At 39.5% G+C, this 16,611-nt stretch overlaps 1 protein-coding gene across 1 annotated transcript; it reads right to left on the bottom strand.

The window, feature by feature from the left end:
* Positions 1 to 222: 222 nt before the first annotated feature.
* lrrcc1 (leucine rich repeat and coiled-coil centrosomal protein 1) lies at positions 223 to 15,310 on the bottom strand. Its single transcript, XM_083928897.1, has 20 exons — positions 15,223 to 15,310; positions 14,963 to 15,063; positions 12,808 to 13,013; positions 12,605 to 12,670; positions 12,330 to 12,497; positions 11,067 to 11,233; positions 9,870 to 10,061; positions 9,139 to 9,338; positions 8,175 to 8,349; positions 7,132 to 7,280; positions 5,460 to 5,664; positions 5,084 to 5,223; positions 4,174 to 4,375; positions 3,380 to 3,565; positions 2,949 to 3,123; positions 2,289 to 2,452; positions 1,905 to 2,113; positions 1,561 to 1,698; positions 881 to 1,016; positions 223 to 538 (listed from the first exon to the last, which is right to left on the bottom strand). The coding sequence occupies exons 2-20, from the start codon at positions 15,004 to 15,006 to the stop codon at positions 428 to 430; spliced, it is 3,033 nt and encodes a 1,010-aa protein (XP_083785023.1). The 5' UTR covers positions 15,007 to 15,063; positions 15,223 to 15,310; the 3' UTR covers positions 223 to 427.
* Positions 15,311 to 16,611: the final 1,301 nt, after the last annotated feature.

Genomic DNA, 16,611 nt, shown 5'->3' with positions numbered 1-16,611 from the left:
TCCACTGTGCAAAAAAACACGTTATTTACACATTGTTTATATAATTTTTTGGCAAACAGCTACAGGGAGCCACTGAAAAGGGGCTGAAGAGCCGCATGCGGCCCAAGAGCCGTGGGTTGCAGACCCCTGCATTAGACACACTGTATTGCATATTATTTAATGGAATATGATGTATAAGTATAGTTTTAATATTATATATTTCACACCAAAACCTGCGTTCTCATTTTGAATTTGTGTTAAAAAAAAAGTACAATTTAAAGAATATACAAAATGTGCCCAAGAGAGGATTTATTAGATACATCATGATAGACACATCAATAAGTTAACATAAAAATAAAAATAAAAACAACCTAGAATTAATTCATAAAAACTAAATCAAAAGGTTCCTCTAAGTTGCGTCAGCTGCAAATAAGTCATATTTCATGTGTTAAAAGTCTCGAAGTACACTTGTGAGACGCTTCATTTTCTCTTCCATGATTCTCTTGTTAGTTTCTGTCTCCTCCAGGAGCTGACGCATCTCCTCCTCCACTTCAAACACCTGGGGATGAAGAGTCTGGTTGAAACCACAGATGCCACTTTTACTCATGATAGTTTTTTCCTAAAATGCACCAAGGACTGTGTAAACAATGTAACATAAATATGTTTCCCCTTATTCATAATAAATTATTAATCCAACTCTGTAGTAAGCAACAGAGGCCAGTAACCGTAACCCCTTTCGAAACGCCTTCTGAGACTATTTTAATTAGATTACATTACAGTTGAGAGTGAGACTCGTTTTATTCGTAAATATATTTGTGACGCACAATATGAACACACTGGCACAAAGCACCTGTTCTGCTTTCCAACTTGGACAAAAACTATCCAAGTGTCTATACTTTACCTTCTGATTGGCTTGTTCAATCCGTTTCTGCTTCTCATTCGCCAGTCGAAGCAGCTCAGCTTGATGGGAGGCCTGGCCAGACTCTAGCTGTCGCCGAAATGCATCATCCACACAGTGTAACTTCTCTACCGCAGCTCTGCAATACAGACGACAAGGAAAACTGCAGACTTAATAAGTAACATGCATCACAATTATGAGTCTTCAGAGTTCTCTAGTGTTTGGGTTTTGGGGGAAAGATGGGAGACCCATGAATTTAACAAATACTGTTTATGACCAAACTATTTTATAGTTAGACATACTGTATCTTCCTTTCAGGCTTCGGAGCAAAAACATTTTATCAGCTTTCTTGACAGTAGGAAATGACTTCCCTCTCCTCCAGGATTAAAGAAAGCTGCAGAGCTAGCTTTACCTGTTTCCAACAGGTAGACAGTGATTTGACAAAGCTGTGCACGTTCTGGTAGATATGGAAATTCAGAATGAAGAACACTAAGGTTCTGCATGCATTCAAATTTCTTCTTGTGACTGATTTTAAAACTTCGCCTACTCTGCAAAAACGAGTTATCTTCAAAATGCACGTAACTGAAAACAAGTAAATACTGCTACAATATCTAGCATGTGATATAAGAAATGACTTGATAGCTACAGAAACAGTTTTGCTATCCTGTGATGTTGTATCATACTTGTGTGCTTCTGTTGCTTTATCTCTTTCTTCCAGCAGCAAGCGTTCCTTGGCATCAAAGTTCTCCTTCATGCGCTTCACCTGGCTCTCCAGATGAGTCAGAAGTTCTGCCTTCGCCTGCCACTGCTTACTAGAATCACTAGTGAAAACAGAAAAAAACCCAGAACATAATGATGGCGAAGAAACTGATTTGATCAAGTAGATATTAGGAAGGAGCTTTACAGTTTGACATTAGATGTTCTTATGAAGTAATACTTGCAAATTACTTTTTTTCTGATATGTGTGTGTGTGTGTGTGGATACCGTATATAAATATATCTATGTCTGTTTGTGATGGGATGCTTGCCTGTAAACTCTTTTGGTCTCCTCAAGCTCTGCCTCCTTGTCCTCCAGAATCTGTTTCAGCTCCTCCTTGCGCAGGCTCAGATGCTCCAGCTGCTCCCTCAGCTCAGCCTGTCGAGCCGTTTCCTCCTCCTGCTGCAGCTGGAAACTCTTCTGGGACTGGACCGCCTCCTCGCGCAGCCTACGGATCTGATCATCACGCTCTTGCAGGGCCTAGACAGCAGGAAGGCAGAAAGGGACGTGGCTTCAGTATATCTAATAAGTTCATCCTTGATTCCATGGGTATTTGTGACTGATATGGATGATGAATTAATGGCAGGTTCTGGTATGATGGGCTGTTTTGTTTTTTAGGACAACACTAATTTCAATAATCAAAGCGTCCAACTACCTCTTTGAGTTTGCGGATGGTCTCTGTCTGGTCATCAATGATTTTGGTTTTGATTTTTAGAGCATCGTTGTCTCTCTCGTTCTGTTTCTTCTGAGTTTCCAGCTCGGCGGCCAGCACCTCTATCCTGGCCTCCAGACGACCACGATCCTGAGCCAAGGACGCTCCTAGTAAAGAGAAATACATAAGAATGTTAACTGAATCTTTTCTCTCATGAAAGCACTTAATGTGAAACTTCACTACTATCTATAAACCACTACTGTCTATTATTATTTTATCTTTTTTTTCAATATATTATCCCTTTATTTTATTTTTCTTGGTTTAGTGTTTTTTAAACAATTAATTCCTGTGAATGGTCTACTGTGTACAATTAACTTGCTTAGCCTCACCTGAGTGCGTCTCTCCCAAATAACCACAAGATGACAGGCTTTACTTGATGCAGATAAATAAAACATCCACACATACAGTATTAAGTCAAACAGCTAATGTCCCCTTCATATTGACTCTGGAGTTACATTTTAAGTCACTCTGCCCATGGCCAAAATGAAAGAGCTGAACTCAAGGGAAGATCTGTACTTGTGTTGATAAACAACTGAAACTGGTTGTCAAAGTGTGCCATGCACTAAAAGCCTCTTTCAAAGTGGACAACATGGACATCTCCACCTTGCTGAGCGAGCTCCTGGCCCCAGATCCTCCTCTCTGCCCTGAGGCCGTCGATCACCGACTCCTGAGCCGTGAGCTGAGACAAAAGTCGCGCCTTGTCTTTCTTGAGCAGCTCTAGCTGTAGGCCAAGACGCCGGTCCTGCTCCACCTCAGATTGCAATGAATGCAGACGGCTCTGGCAGAGGGACAGACAGAGAGGCAGCATTCATGATTAATGGCCATCTGTAATGGCAGCTGGACCATTCAGTATTCTTGATGTCTCAAAGTCTCCTAATGGCTCAGGCTGAACATTTTTTTTTCAAAAGGTAATGACTGATGCCCAGAATGGCTCATCTCAATTGTACCTTATATAATGTGGTTTTTGAAACCCGATCAGAAAATGTATTCTAAATAATTTAGTTAGATCTCACTCTCCTACTTTATAGCTGTACCTTAAGATCAGTGACAGCGTCTCTCTTGGCTTTGATGAGATCCGTGATACGGTTCTTCTGTTCTTTGACCATGGCTGTGAGCTCCTGCACCAAGCAGTCAGATTTTTTCTCCCTCTGCTGGGACTGGGCAAAGGTTGCTTTGAGCCCCAACAGCTCCGCGGTCATCTGATCACAAGCCTCCATCACCTACCAGAGCAGAGCGGGGATGTGGAAATGAATGTGAATGATAGTTGAACAGTGTAAAGCACTTTGGTTTTGAGCATTACCTGTCATGTTTTTTCAATCAATGTCACATTCTGCCAGAGAAGGTCTCAGATTTACAGATTTTTAAAAACTATTTTTTAAAAGTTTCCATGAGTGAGCGTTGTATGTTATTACGACTTTTCCAAAGGCCAAAGGTTGGAGACTTCAAGTAGGAAATTGTGCGAATGGTAGCAATCAAGATTAGATGACATTTTGTGCAGAATGTATGAATGGAATCTGTCCATATGCCCATAACAAGATAGTGCAAATTGTTTCAAATTCAATCTTTTTGTACAGCTTTCTTCCTGTGGCAATCACTGACTAATTCAGAGTCAGACGACCCAATTCAATCTCAGCTTTCACCATCAGGCTGAAAAAAAATTCCACTAAATCCATCTAGATTGGGGTCAACTCCAGTTCAATCATTTCACTCTTTACTGGACACGATAATAATTTATCAACTGGACTGGACTGAAATCATAGAGTAAAAGCGAGGACAACACTTCAGTACAGGCCATCTTTATGGCATGCGTCCATTTTTTTTAAAAGACCTCAGAGAAGCGGGCAGCCTCGATGGTTAACGCCATGCGGAACTCGTCCTCCAGAGCAGCGTACTGCTTCCTGCCCTCTGCCAGTTTCTCCTGCAGCTCCACCTCCCTGTGGCTGTGTCTCTGTTCCACTGAGGCAACTTCTTTCGCCACTGCCTCACGGAAATCGGCCCCACCAGGCTGCAACCGCAAATCCAGCTGTTTTCTGTAAAACGTAACAGTTTGAGCTCCCAGACTGAGATGTCGCACTGACATGTTATTACTAGGGCCTATTTATTCAATATAAATACAGTATGCTGATGGCTCTACAAATAAGTGTTTAATGAAGAATTTAAATGACAAATATGACATGACGTACTGACAGTCTTGGCATGAGATTATCCACATTATATGTTCACTAATAAATCATTCCTCCTGTTCGTACTGATGGTGGGGTCAAAATCCACAGTGCTCATTTTGTGCCAAAAACTATTCAAAAGTTTAGGAAAAAAGGAATTTTGTACTAAAAAGGCTGCAACTTTGGAAGCTATCCACTTGAATTGTCTAACTCAGACTGCTGAAGTCTCATATTAACTTCAGTAAAACATTGGGATGCATTTTTGTCCCCCATCACCTTTAATTTATCAGCACAAGACATAGCTATTCTAATAATCAGTACATAATCAAACACACAACAACTCAGCTTATCTGCTTCATCACTAATGTGGCTGTGGTTTGTGTCAGTGACACAAGCAAATGACCCCACAAGTGTCATCACATTTAGATTCAAATATTGTGCACAGAAATATGTGTATTACTGTTTTTATTACTATCCAAACTATTCTAATTTTGGCAGAAGATGTGGCATCCGTGCACTCGTAGGGTGAAGTTGATGTATCTTCCAGTGATTCAGAATAAAATCCTCCAAGTGTACCTGTGCTCTTGTTCCCTGGAAGCCAATAGTTCATGCAGCTGTTGCAGTTTGTCTTTGTGCTGACGCACCGAGGCTCTCTGGATGTCTGACTCTCTCTTCAGAGCTAGTGCCTTGTTCTCCAGTTCCTGGTGCCGCTTCATCTGAAGAAGGTAAGCATGTTTTATACCATGTCTTATCACATACCGTCAGAGCTTAAGGACACTGATTTAATCAGATATAACAGGGACATAGGGAGTTAATATGTTCAGTGGTAGGTAACAAAAACAGTATGGTATTTTCTGTGTATGACTAAATAAATGTGCTCTGATTTCCTGACTGAGTCTGTATCAAAATGGCGATTCAAGAGTTCTTGGGTACACTAAACCAACAACTGTACCTCCTCAGCCTGCTGGCGAGCCCTGAGCGCCTCTCCATGGGAGATGCTTTCCTCCAGTGTGCGCAGTGCAGACTTGTGTTGTTCTTCGCTGTTGCGGGCCTGCTCCAGCTGCTGGTTTAGAGACCGACACCTCCCTTCCAGCTCCTCAACACAAGTCTGAAGTCCAGAGCGCCCCGATCGCTCCTTTAGCAACAATTCTTTCAGTCTGTATGAGTAAAAAAAACATGATAAAAAGCAGTAGTACCCTAAGTGATTGTTTTTACTGTGTTTGGAAACTGAGGCAAACACCACCACAAGTTTGTGATACGCCTGAATGTCCCCTTTTTTTCTATTGCACGCTGTTAAAAAATGTGATAGCCTGTGAAATTGAAGAAATCTAACATTATAGCATAGTCAAAATATAATCTTAAGGGAGAGAAAATGGAAATATAGTTAAAATGGGAAGAGAAAAACATCATATAATAAAAAGACAGTCCAGCAACGCTTTCCAGCTCTTACCCCGAGGTGTTCCCAGGCCAGATGAGACATATAATCTCTCCAGCGTGTTCTGGGTCCACCCCGGGGGCTCTTACAAGTTGGACGTGCTCGGAAAAGGAATAAGCTTTGAGAACAGTACAACTATGAAAACTGTACGACCGCCTACAGTTGCTCCCTCTATAAATTAGCCGTGATGAGTCATTTCCCTGTAATCTATCTCCTAATGTGTGAGGGAATCAAAAGTAGCAGTTGTGTGTGTCATAAGTGACAGCTACTGTAAGATTGATGGTATACAGCTAACATATCCCTGTCATCAGGCTTCTAATTACAACCACAATGTAGATTTATCTAAGCAGGGTGTGATGCAAGGGGGAACAGTGCAGAACATAGTTACACCTGGCTCTGAATGCAGAAGGTACTACGCTCACAGCCAAATGGTCTCAGGTATAAGAATATACCGTATAATTATACCCTCTGGAACTAAAATATAAGGTGTATAAGCAGGATGGGTGCGTAGGCTAATGATCTTTATATTAAACAGATTTATTACCAAAGACTATTGCAGGCATACTTTAAGGTTTTCAAGTAATGGAAGCAAAAATGTGTGCTTGATTTTATGAGAGGCTACATGACAATGATAGGGAGGATTTTAATGATGGATACTCATTGTTCAAGAATGAGACAGGCAGCGGGCCCTGGTCTCAGGAGAGCCAATACAAAAGATGAAGAGGGCTGAAATAGATGAGAATCCATTATGCAGTTGACAACTAAAATCCACTGAGACAAGTTCAATTACCCTTTTTCATCATGATATCTGCTTTAAAGCTGCTGCACTGATTCATGTGGAAGTTTGTGTGCTAACATGTGCACAGGGTTTCTACACCTTTTCCAAAGTCACATTCAAGCACTTTTAAAGCATTTCTAGAATCATAATCAAGGTTTTCCAGCACTTTTCTGCAGTGGTAAATTACATATTTGTATACCATTACATACAGTATACCGATTATTGCACATTAAATCAAACAACCAAAATTATGATTTGTAACAGCGTTCTACAAAAGGGTGACAAAGTAAAGGTTTCATGTTTGTAAGTCGACTTGGCATCATATATAACTTACATTTCAAGCAGTTTCAAGCACTGTATGCAAAATTCAAACACCACGCTAAAAGTGTGTCCAACCAATTGTCCTCTTACCTGTCGGTGGTGTGCAGGGCCATGCTCTGCAGATCTTTTTCCTCGCTGACCTTTGTCTGAAGGCACTTTAGATCCTCTGTTAGTTTCCTCACAGCCTGCTCAGCCTTCCAACGCCTCTCACGCTCCTGGTCACGCTCTTCCACAATAGTCTGACACATGTACATACACAAGGGATGAACAATTAAACAACATTGATTGTTTCAAAAGGTTTTTGAGGCATCAGCGAGTTCCTGAATAAACATCACATCAAAGTCTGCTTATAGGACTTGGGTAATATGACTGTATATGTTGTATAAAGCCTTTTTTTTAGTTCCATAGGGAGCTGCATGAAATCTGATGAATTGTTTCAAATGATGCCACCTGAGACAGCGTTGTTTGGGGTTGAAAACTACAATTTAGAAAATGAAATGAGTTTACCAAACCTCCAGTACGGTCCTCATCTCTGCTTGAGGCTAGCAGCTGGAGGCTACATTAGACGCTACTAACATAACATACTGGCTGACTGAATGTCTGACTAAACTGTTGGCTGTCGAGTATCATCGTGGATAATGTAGGCTCCAGTTTTGACAAGGAAGAAGAATAAATAGAATAAAGTATATCTTTGATACTTTTAATGAGTATCCATGTTTCTAAATGTACATTGCACCCTTTAATGTAACACAGACGGATGGCTGCCTCCTGAGTGTTATGTGTGATGTTATGCGACTACATTTTAAATAATGTATCGTGGAAGTATCTTTGGGACCCACTGGGACGTAGTTTAGGTAATTTCATTAGGTTAACTCAGAAAGGGCAAATAGTCTAATGAAAAATGTTAATGTTTGTATGTATGTATTTTTTTTCAAGTGGTATCTATTATTCTGTTCCTGCATGTGTGTTTCTGTAAAAACAAGAGAAATACAAACAACACAAGTATGCTTTCACAGGGAAATAGAGGATGTCTACTCTCCTCCTGTATGAAGACATACGATTTTTTAGATTACATTCATTCAATAAAAATAGAAGCTGCTGTTCAGACTGCAGGTGACATATCCATGCCCTACCCTGTAAGTTTCCTCCTCCTCAGTGGACTTGGTTATCAAGTTGCCTGAGGCCTTCACAGCCCTCACAGGTCCCCTCCTTAGAGATCCTGCTGAGTCTCTACCCCCTGCACCACCAGCCTTCCTCCTGGGCCCCTCAGCAGACTTTGAACTCCTTTGTTTACAACTCTCTTGATCGCTGCACATAAAACAAATCACAGGTATTGAGCCAGATGTAGAATGGATCATAAACAGCCCTCCAGCTAATGCCTGGCTCAGTAAAAGGTCAACGCTTACTACTTGCTCACTTTTATAGGTAAACAAAGTTTGAACGACTTTGAATTGAATTTGGAGCTAATATTTTAAAACCCCCTTGCCTTTGATGAGGACGGTTGGGAGCTCACTTAAGTTAATTTACTGAATCCTGAACACATGTCATCAGCGGCTGATGAAGCAAGATGAGGGGGAAGGCCACAGAAGCGCAGCCGTTAATCATGGGAGTGAGATGACAGTCGTAATTTCCAACAGAGAGGAGGAAAGTTCACCACATCGCTCAGAGAAGAACATTTATCACCACCTCTCAGCTGAGAGGTAAAATGATTACCTTCATCATCAAGATACCTGATCTGAGATTGATGCACGCTGAATAAAATGCAAATATTCATTATTGCGAATTGTGTTTGATTATTATGAATGCAGACTTTGTCAATTACACCTTCATAAACACTTCTGTGTCAGCAAAGTGTGTGTGAATGACTCGATGATTAAGTTAGTGTCTAACAGAGCTGAAAATGTCTTTGCACGGTTGAGTTTTAAAACTTTGACTAAGAGCTCTGAGGAATTTGGGGATTTGTGGGGGTGGCAGTTAGCTATTCTAACAAAATCAGGGAGAACTGATGTAAACATGATGGCAAAACAAATTATTTTCATTACAGAGTAGTTAAGCTGACAACACAAACATTTTCTGCTATGTTCAGAGATATGTCACCTGTCTGATCTCCGGCCCTTGATCTCCTTGGAGGTTGTTCTCGATGTTACGCTGTTACGATGTCTGGGGAGCTTGGTGCGCCTCCTGTTTTCCTTCCCGCTGTCACACTCACTCTCGGACGTGCGGTCTGTGTCCTTCTTGGCTTGCCGTAACGTTGCCGCAGAATGATTAGAGCTACTGGATTTGTCACCCGCAGGAGCCTGGGTAAACATCACAGAAATACTCGTAATATGTGAAAAAAAAAGAAACAATCTAGATGTTTGGATAAATACAAACTAAATAATAAGTTAATACAATACAGGGCATATTTGAACATATTTAGTTCAACATAGCAGCATGAAATGGAACACAAACATCTAAATAATGAAATATAAAGACTTCACACTAAAGGTAAAGAAATAATACCTGTGGTATTAAAGCTGAGATGCTGTCTGGATACCATGAATGCTGAATCTAGAACTGACAAATCAAGCTGACCCAACAGGCAACTTTTGGGAACAATGTTCTAACATCTCAAAATACTTAAATACTCCAGTTTCTAATATTTGATGTGATTTCTAACCTATTCTGTAAAAGAGAGCTATTAGCTACACAGGCGAACTGGTTCTGTTTTTTGTCCTAATATAACCCGTTGACATGTTTATGTCTTCACCTACTCTCACCTGCTGTATACCTCGCACAAATACTTCTTAATCATAACTTAATTTCTTTCAGTTGTGTGAAATAAGTACCTTCTGGATGAGTTGGGACACCTGGTGCTCCAGTTTCCTGATGCGTTGTTCATTAACTGGGTCTGCTGGATCGGCCACAGTAGAGCAAACCTGTGCAACTGGATCTGTGATTGCTTCTGAGGCAATCCGCTGACGAAACTGGGTCAGCACCTCATCGATGCGGGGTGTGTTGAGATGGACAGCCTCTCCAACCTGCAATTGAAATTTTAAATGTGCTTTTTTCCCCCCCATTTGGCCGTTACGCAGGAGCCAGGTTTCTGGTGCAATGATTGTGTACAGCAACTTGTATGAATCTTATATATTTCCTAATACTCCGGCATATGCTATAGGGTGATATATGGCTCGATGATCAGCACCATCACTTCACAGCAAGGTGGTCCTCCTAATTAAGTACATCAACGTGCTCTGTAATAGAACAATGGCCTTCAGATTGTTTACTTGATTGTTTACTTGATTGTTTATTATTTATTTGTACTGTATTTTATTGGCTATTTATTAGCTACTTAGATTTATTTTAATTGTATTTTATTTGAGTCTTTACTTTATTTTATTTCTACTTTATTCATCTTTATGGCTTGTTTCTACTGTGCACAGAGCATTGGAACAAAAGAATTTCCCCCCGGGGATCAATAAAGTATTCGGATTCTGATGATTCTGATTCTGATTGACACTTTCTTACACTTTGGGAAATCGAGAGGACAGGCTCTGCAGTGGAAAATCCTAACCTTTTTTTCTGTATGTGTGTATGAATTTTCAATATCCAAATATAAAGATGTGGAATGAAAATCCATCAAACTTGGATTCTGTATTAAATAATTTTGATACAAAATCCCACACCTGTATTTACCTATTTGAGATAGACTTCATATTAAAAAGTAGCTTTCATAACCATTATCCAACAGCCACATTCAACATCCCATTTTGTGAGAAAAGTAACTGTTACATAGTAAAGCTTCTATTTCTGTCCTCCCTCTTGGGTCCTATTTATTGTTCTGTATATGAATGCTGTAAATTAACTGTTTTTCTGTGACTATGTGTTGACACTTCCATGCAGCAATGTGGGCCAGGTGGCTCTTGTAACATTTATCTCAAGAGACTTAAGAAATAAGAAACAATTCAACTGGAATATGATCATAATGAAATAAAACTTATATATATATATAAGGCTACTAATGGTAGTATGGCATCAAAAATTACCGCTTCATTGTGACTAGCATCTGAGGACAGAAGGAGGTCCGCATAGTCCTCCAGACCAGGGATATCACAGAGACTACCTGGACCTAGATTTGATGGATTACCCAACCGGTCCAGACCATCCAGAGCAGAAATCTGCGGCAACGACTGAATAACAATCTCCCAATAACCTGCAAGACAGACACTTACATTACAAAAACCTGATCAGGCTAGAGATCATCTGCGAGACCATCCACATAAGCTATTATTCAGTATTATCACATTAGTGGTACGGCTTGGCATGCACTCAGCTCCAGATGTTATGGTGGTTATGTTGCAGGAAATCAAATAATCTATATCTCAATGAATAACTGCATGTGCTATTCTCATATGCACTATTGATGTGGCTCACTTAATGAGAACTGAGCGCTGCTAACATAAGTGCACCTTTATATATTGGCAGCAAAGGTTGTAAGAATGCTTTAAGTGTGCCCTCATGGATTTAAACTTGTGCTTCCGACAGCTACTGCTGTGAATTAATTATGAGCAGGAAGATATGGATAATGGGTGCACAGCAGCATAACTTAAATGAACATTACATTTATATAACGGCAGTCAATCCAGTTATGAATACAGAGGAGGGAGGGAGGGACAGAAAAACAGAAAGAAAGAAAGAAAGAAAGCAAGAAAGCATGTCTTTATTTGTCCCTATAAGGGATAATCGATTCAAGAGTCAAGTCAGTGAGTAATTAATGAATGAATAAAAAAAGCGAAGAAAAAAATCAGCTTTTTATAGTACTGATGATTTCTGTTATTACACAACAACATTTTTATGACAGTGTATTACACCATTTTGGCAGGTGCTTGCGTCCAAAGCGACAATAAGTGTATTTAGAGCCTGATGCCTTCAAAAATTAGAAATGCATCCCTCCCAAACAAACAATTACAAGCTTTTTCAGTGCTCTTCTCTGATGGGGGTGAGTTAGGACTAGCATGGGGTGTTGAGGTGCAGTCTAAAAGGGGGATTTCGTCATGCAGCGGAAAACTAGAGTGGATTTGTTTTAGCTAGGTGTACCCGATAACCTGGAGTGTGTATAGTCTATGTGTATAAACACACCCAATTTCATCAAGAACCCCTCAAAATCCCTTAGATGAACCTCTTCTGTCTAAACCATGTTGAATTTTGTTTTTTCAGCGAACACGTACTACTGAAGTATATCTGTGAAGGGCCGACGTTTAAATGTAATATAACAGTTCAACCACTAGTTACAAGTGTACGTGTCTTACCTGGTGACCTGCACACAGGGTTGTCTCTGTCATCCTGACACAAAGTGACCTCTCTTAAACTGTGCAATCCCAGCAGGCACTGCAGGAGGTGATCGATGTTGTCCAGGTGGTTGCTATGGAGACTGAGGTGCTTCAGCTTGTACCCCGCGCCATGAAGATACAACAAGCCTAACAAGAACATCAGGAATCAACAGCATTGACACATTAATCATTTGTTAAGTGTCTTTATTTGCGTGTATACAAACAAAACTTTGTTCAGATGGCGTTATACTCACCGGTGATATTGTTAATCTGATTGTAGGACAAGTTTAATCTTGTTAGGTTCACGAGGCCATTCAGTCCTTGGGTAAAAGGAGGGGGCATTAGCAAATGAGGGATTTTACAGCTCACAGAGTCTGTAATGAAGAATTATTACATGGAGAACGCCCACTAAGCTGAAACATTTATCATCAGAATAAAAAAGTGACTAAAGACTCACCTTCAACCTTAGTGATTAAGTTACAGGATAAATTTAAAGTCCTTAGGGAAGTGAGGGAACTTAGACCCTCAATCTTAGAAATGCAATTGGAGGAAAGATCTAAGTGCCGCAAGTGCCAAGCTGAGGTCAGGCCCTCGATCCCGGGGATGTGATTGCAGTGCAGATTGAGTGATGTTACAGTGGGACTCAGGGGGACATCTAGCAAACTGAACAGAAGGCGACAAGGTTAGACCACAGATATATTATGGTAGAAAAGCAACGCTTGTTTTGTGTCTTGATCTATTTGCTCTGCAGGAATTCATTTTTTTTACATTTCCAGCAACAATCGATTCATGTTTAGTCTACATCCCAAACAGTGTGGAAAATGCCCATCACGAGTTTTGAGAGCCCAAGGTGACGTCTTTAAATACCCCGTTTTGTCTGATCAACAGTCCACAATCCAAAAGATATTCAGTTTACAAATGTATAAAACAGAAAGAAGCATCCCATCCTCACATTTAATAAGTAACTAGAAAATTAATTTATTTATTATGTAACTAGTAAATCTAATTAGATGTTCATGTAAAATTGTTTGGATGGAAACGTGGTGTTTTAAGAGCAGTGTAGCTCCTTTCAGGAATAGCATCTTGGTGTGTAGTATGTGTGTGGACAGTATGTGCACAGAGGGGAAATTAACAGTTAAGTTAACAAATAGTAGATGTACAGTTGAATTAACTGGCACTTCTTTCCCAATGATTGTATCATTCTGAGTCCATGTTCTTAAGCCATTGAGATTAAGTAAGTAAGTTTAAGTTTAAAAGTATTAAAGCTGAAATGATTAAGAGTTGACTGACAGAATAAAAATTAGCAACTGTTACTAACAGCTTCTCAGGAGTTAGAATAGGATGTTCTTGAATGATTATCTAGAAACCTGAATATCTTGGGGGTTTGGACGGTTAGTCAGTCAAAAAAAAAAAAGCAATATTAAGTCATGATTCTAGGTTTTTGGGAACTGAAAACAGGACCCGACATAAGTGGTGGGATGAGGCGCAATTTAGTGTTTTGACTAAATTAAACCTTGGTTTTTAAGGAACTAGTGCTTTACTTGCATAATTAATTTTTATACAAACCTTAAACCTTTACTTCACTAAATTCCAGATGGAAATATTGTACTTATAACTCAATCATGTATACCTGACAGCTTTACTTACTGGTCACTTTTCAAAGAAGATTTTAATTACCAAAACATTTGATGTTCTTATTAAAGTTAATGCATTGCTACTGATAAAACGGCCCAACAGTAGCCTATGCATAGCCAGTAAAAATCTGTTTACACATTAATGCATTAATAATAATAACCCAAGAATACAGCTAACATGTAATAGTATAACACTGACAGGGCCCTTTCAGCTGCATGAGCTCTTCTATTATAAAGGACATGTGACTGATGCACTTCTGCACTTTTATCTTACAAATAATTTGATACAATCCGGGCACACATTTCAGTAAACCCGTGGTTCTCAAACTTTGAACGTGACGTACCACCTCAGAAAGTATCAGGCTCTCAAGCCCCACCACTAAGACCAATGTTAAAGTACAGCAGCGTAGGCCGATGCTATTCAGCTAAGGACAGGAAGGTTTATTCCTAATAAGATTATTTATTTTTGATTGTCTTCAGCCTCACTGTATGAAGGTTAGCATCAGAACTGACATGTCAGGGTTCTCAAACCAGTCATTTTACCTCTGCTTACTCTCTGCCATCACAGTTTAGTTCCTAATTTGGCTCTAATCACATGACTGAACTATATGACCAAACATACCGAGAGGTGTCCCTGATTTCCTAACATCCAGTTACCTTGCATTCTTAAAATGTGGATGAGACACTGTAGGTAACCTTTCACAGCTAGGGCTGCAAAAGGTCAGTACATTTTAGGTAAATTGTTGGACACTTAACAAAAACAAAACTATGACAGAGAATTTTAAATAACATTTGAAGGATCTTAAAAGTTTAAGTATTTTCCTAGTATTATATTAATTGGGTAATTAATGTCTCCTGGTCTATGGAGATTCCTTCAAGTACCACCAGAGAGAGCTTGAGTACCATCAGAGGTACTAGTACCACAGTTTGAGAACCAGTGCAGTAAACTATCGACCAAAGCGGATTGGTTGCCCTTACCTTGTTATGTTCTTGTCAATAAGGCTGAGCTCCTTGTCTCCCATGACGACGACATGTAGCGTAAACCGTTATTGACCCTTTTGTCCTGTTCAGCATCGAGCCTGCAATAATACAGCTGCTGTCATATCAGTCTGAATGTGCAGACAACCTGTCAACACATCCCCGAAATCTTTAGCTGAGGAACCTAAGTTAGCTTAGCAGCATAGCAACAGGTTAGCTGGGATCAAACTAAATCCGAGCAGTTTACAAAACACACTTACATAAGCGGGAACAGCCAACGTGTGTCGATGTATATGTTTTCGGACAGCCAAAGTAGCATTTGTGAGTCCGTTAAAACATTTGTTGTTGTTGTTTCTAGCCTCTCTTCTGTCGAGTTGAACTAGCCGCTTCTGGTATCGACTTCCTGTTTACATGACGTAGATAACGGTCACTTCCGGGAAATCTGCAAAAAACTCAAAAATTGCTCATTAGCTCAAGTAAATTTTATATTTAGAAAATGAATAAATCTAAATAAATCGCCCTTTTATGACTCTTTTCAAAAATCCAAATCTTATAATTTTATAACAAATTAGGTAAATCCTTGTCTGTCCATGATTGTGTTCAAATGTGTGTATATTCTATGGTTTTGTATTATTTTACTAATGTTCTGTGCTTTTTGTTGTTTGTGAATCCTGTTGTTTCTTATGCCAATATTTTGATAATTTGAAAGTATTTGACAAGTGAATGTACATTTGAAAAACCGTAATTAAGAAAAGGAAAGAAACCTTTAAAGTGTCTCCTCCAACTGCAAGAGGTGATCAATCAGTGTTCTACCACTGATGTGTAAACATATATTAAAGTAAGAGAATATGTCAGAAATTGGTTGTTAGGTCTACTTAAAGGAGATTAATGATTGGGCTTTCAGAAAGTTTGGAAAGTTGGTCAAAATCAAAGCATCAGAGACTGAGATGTCTCATTTTTTTGTTCTGAAGAACCAAATGCTGCATCCTACATTCCCCGTAATGCCATTTTTCTTTATACCCACCCACATTTTTCAAACACAACAGTCCACCAGTTAACCCGAGTTTTCTATTAAAAAAATGTGACGTATCCAAACAGATTTGACCCACCGTGAACCATAGAACACTTTAAAAACTGTTATTTCAATCACGCTATTTCAAGTGGCTAAATGGACCTTGAGATGAGATTGTTTATTTCAGCTGCAATTTTCAAGGCGAAGTGTGGGTTATAAACCAAAAATACATAGACTTACACACTGTAAGCAGCTATAGAAAAATATGTTTAAAATAACACATTCTTTCTTCATATGAAACCCGTATACATTTTAGGTTTTAGAGCATTTATTGTATGATTATTATAGATGTGTTAATCTCACCAACCTCATGTTGTTAATCACTTACACATCATTATTGTGTTGGTGTTTCTTTCTATCACTCTGTGTTAAACTACCATTGTTCTTTTATTTCTCTTGATGCTGCGACAAAAAAACCCCCAAAAAACAACTAAGGCACATGTTGGTTAGCTTCCAGTGTTTCACATCTTCATACTTTATTCATCCTCCTGGCAGCAATCTCACAGTAAATAGAGAGAGAGGGAAATTAACACAAACATGTTGCATAAAAACAGAATATGTCATGCCTGCCCAAACA

This window comes from Echiichthys vipera (assembly GCF_963691815.1).
Source record: "Echiichthys vipera genome assembly, chromosome: 15".
Classification (NCBI taxonomy): domain Eukaryota; kingdom Metazoa; phylum Chordata; class Actinopteri; order Perciformes; family Trachinidae; genus Echiichthys; species Echiichthys vipera.
The sequence above is the reverse complement of the archived record's forward strand: the minus strand, read 5'-3'. Positions and strand labels throughout refer to the sequence as shown.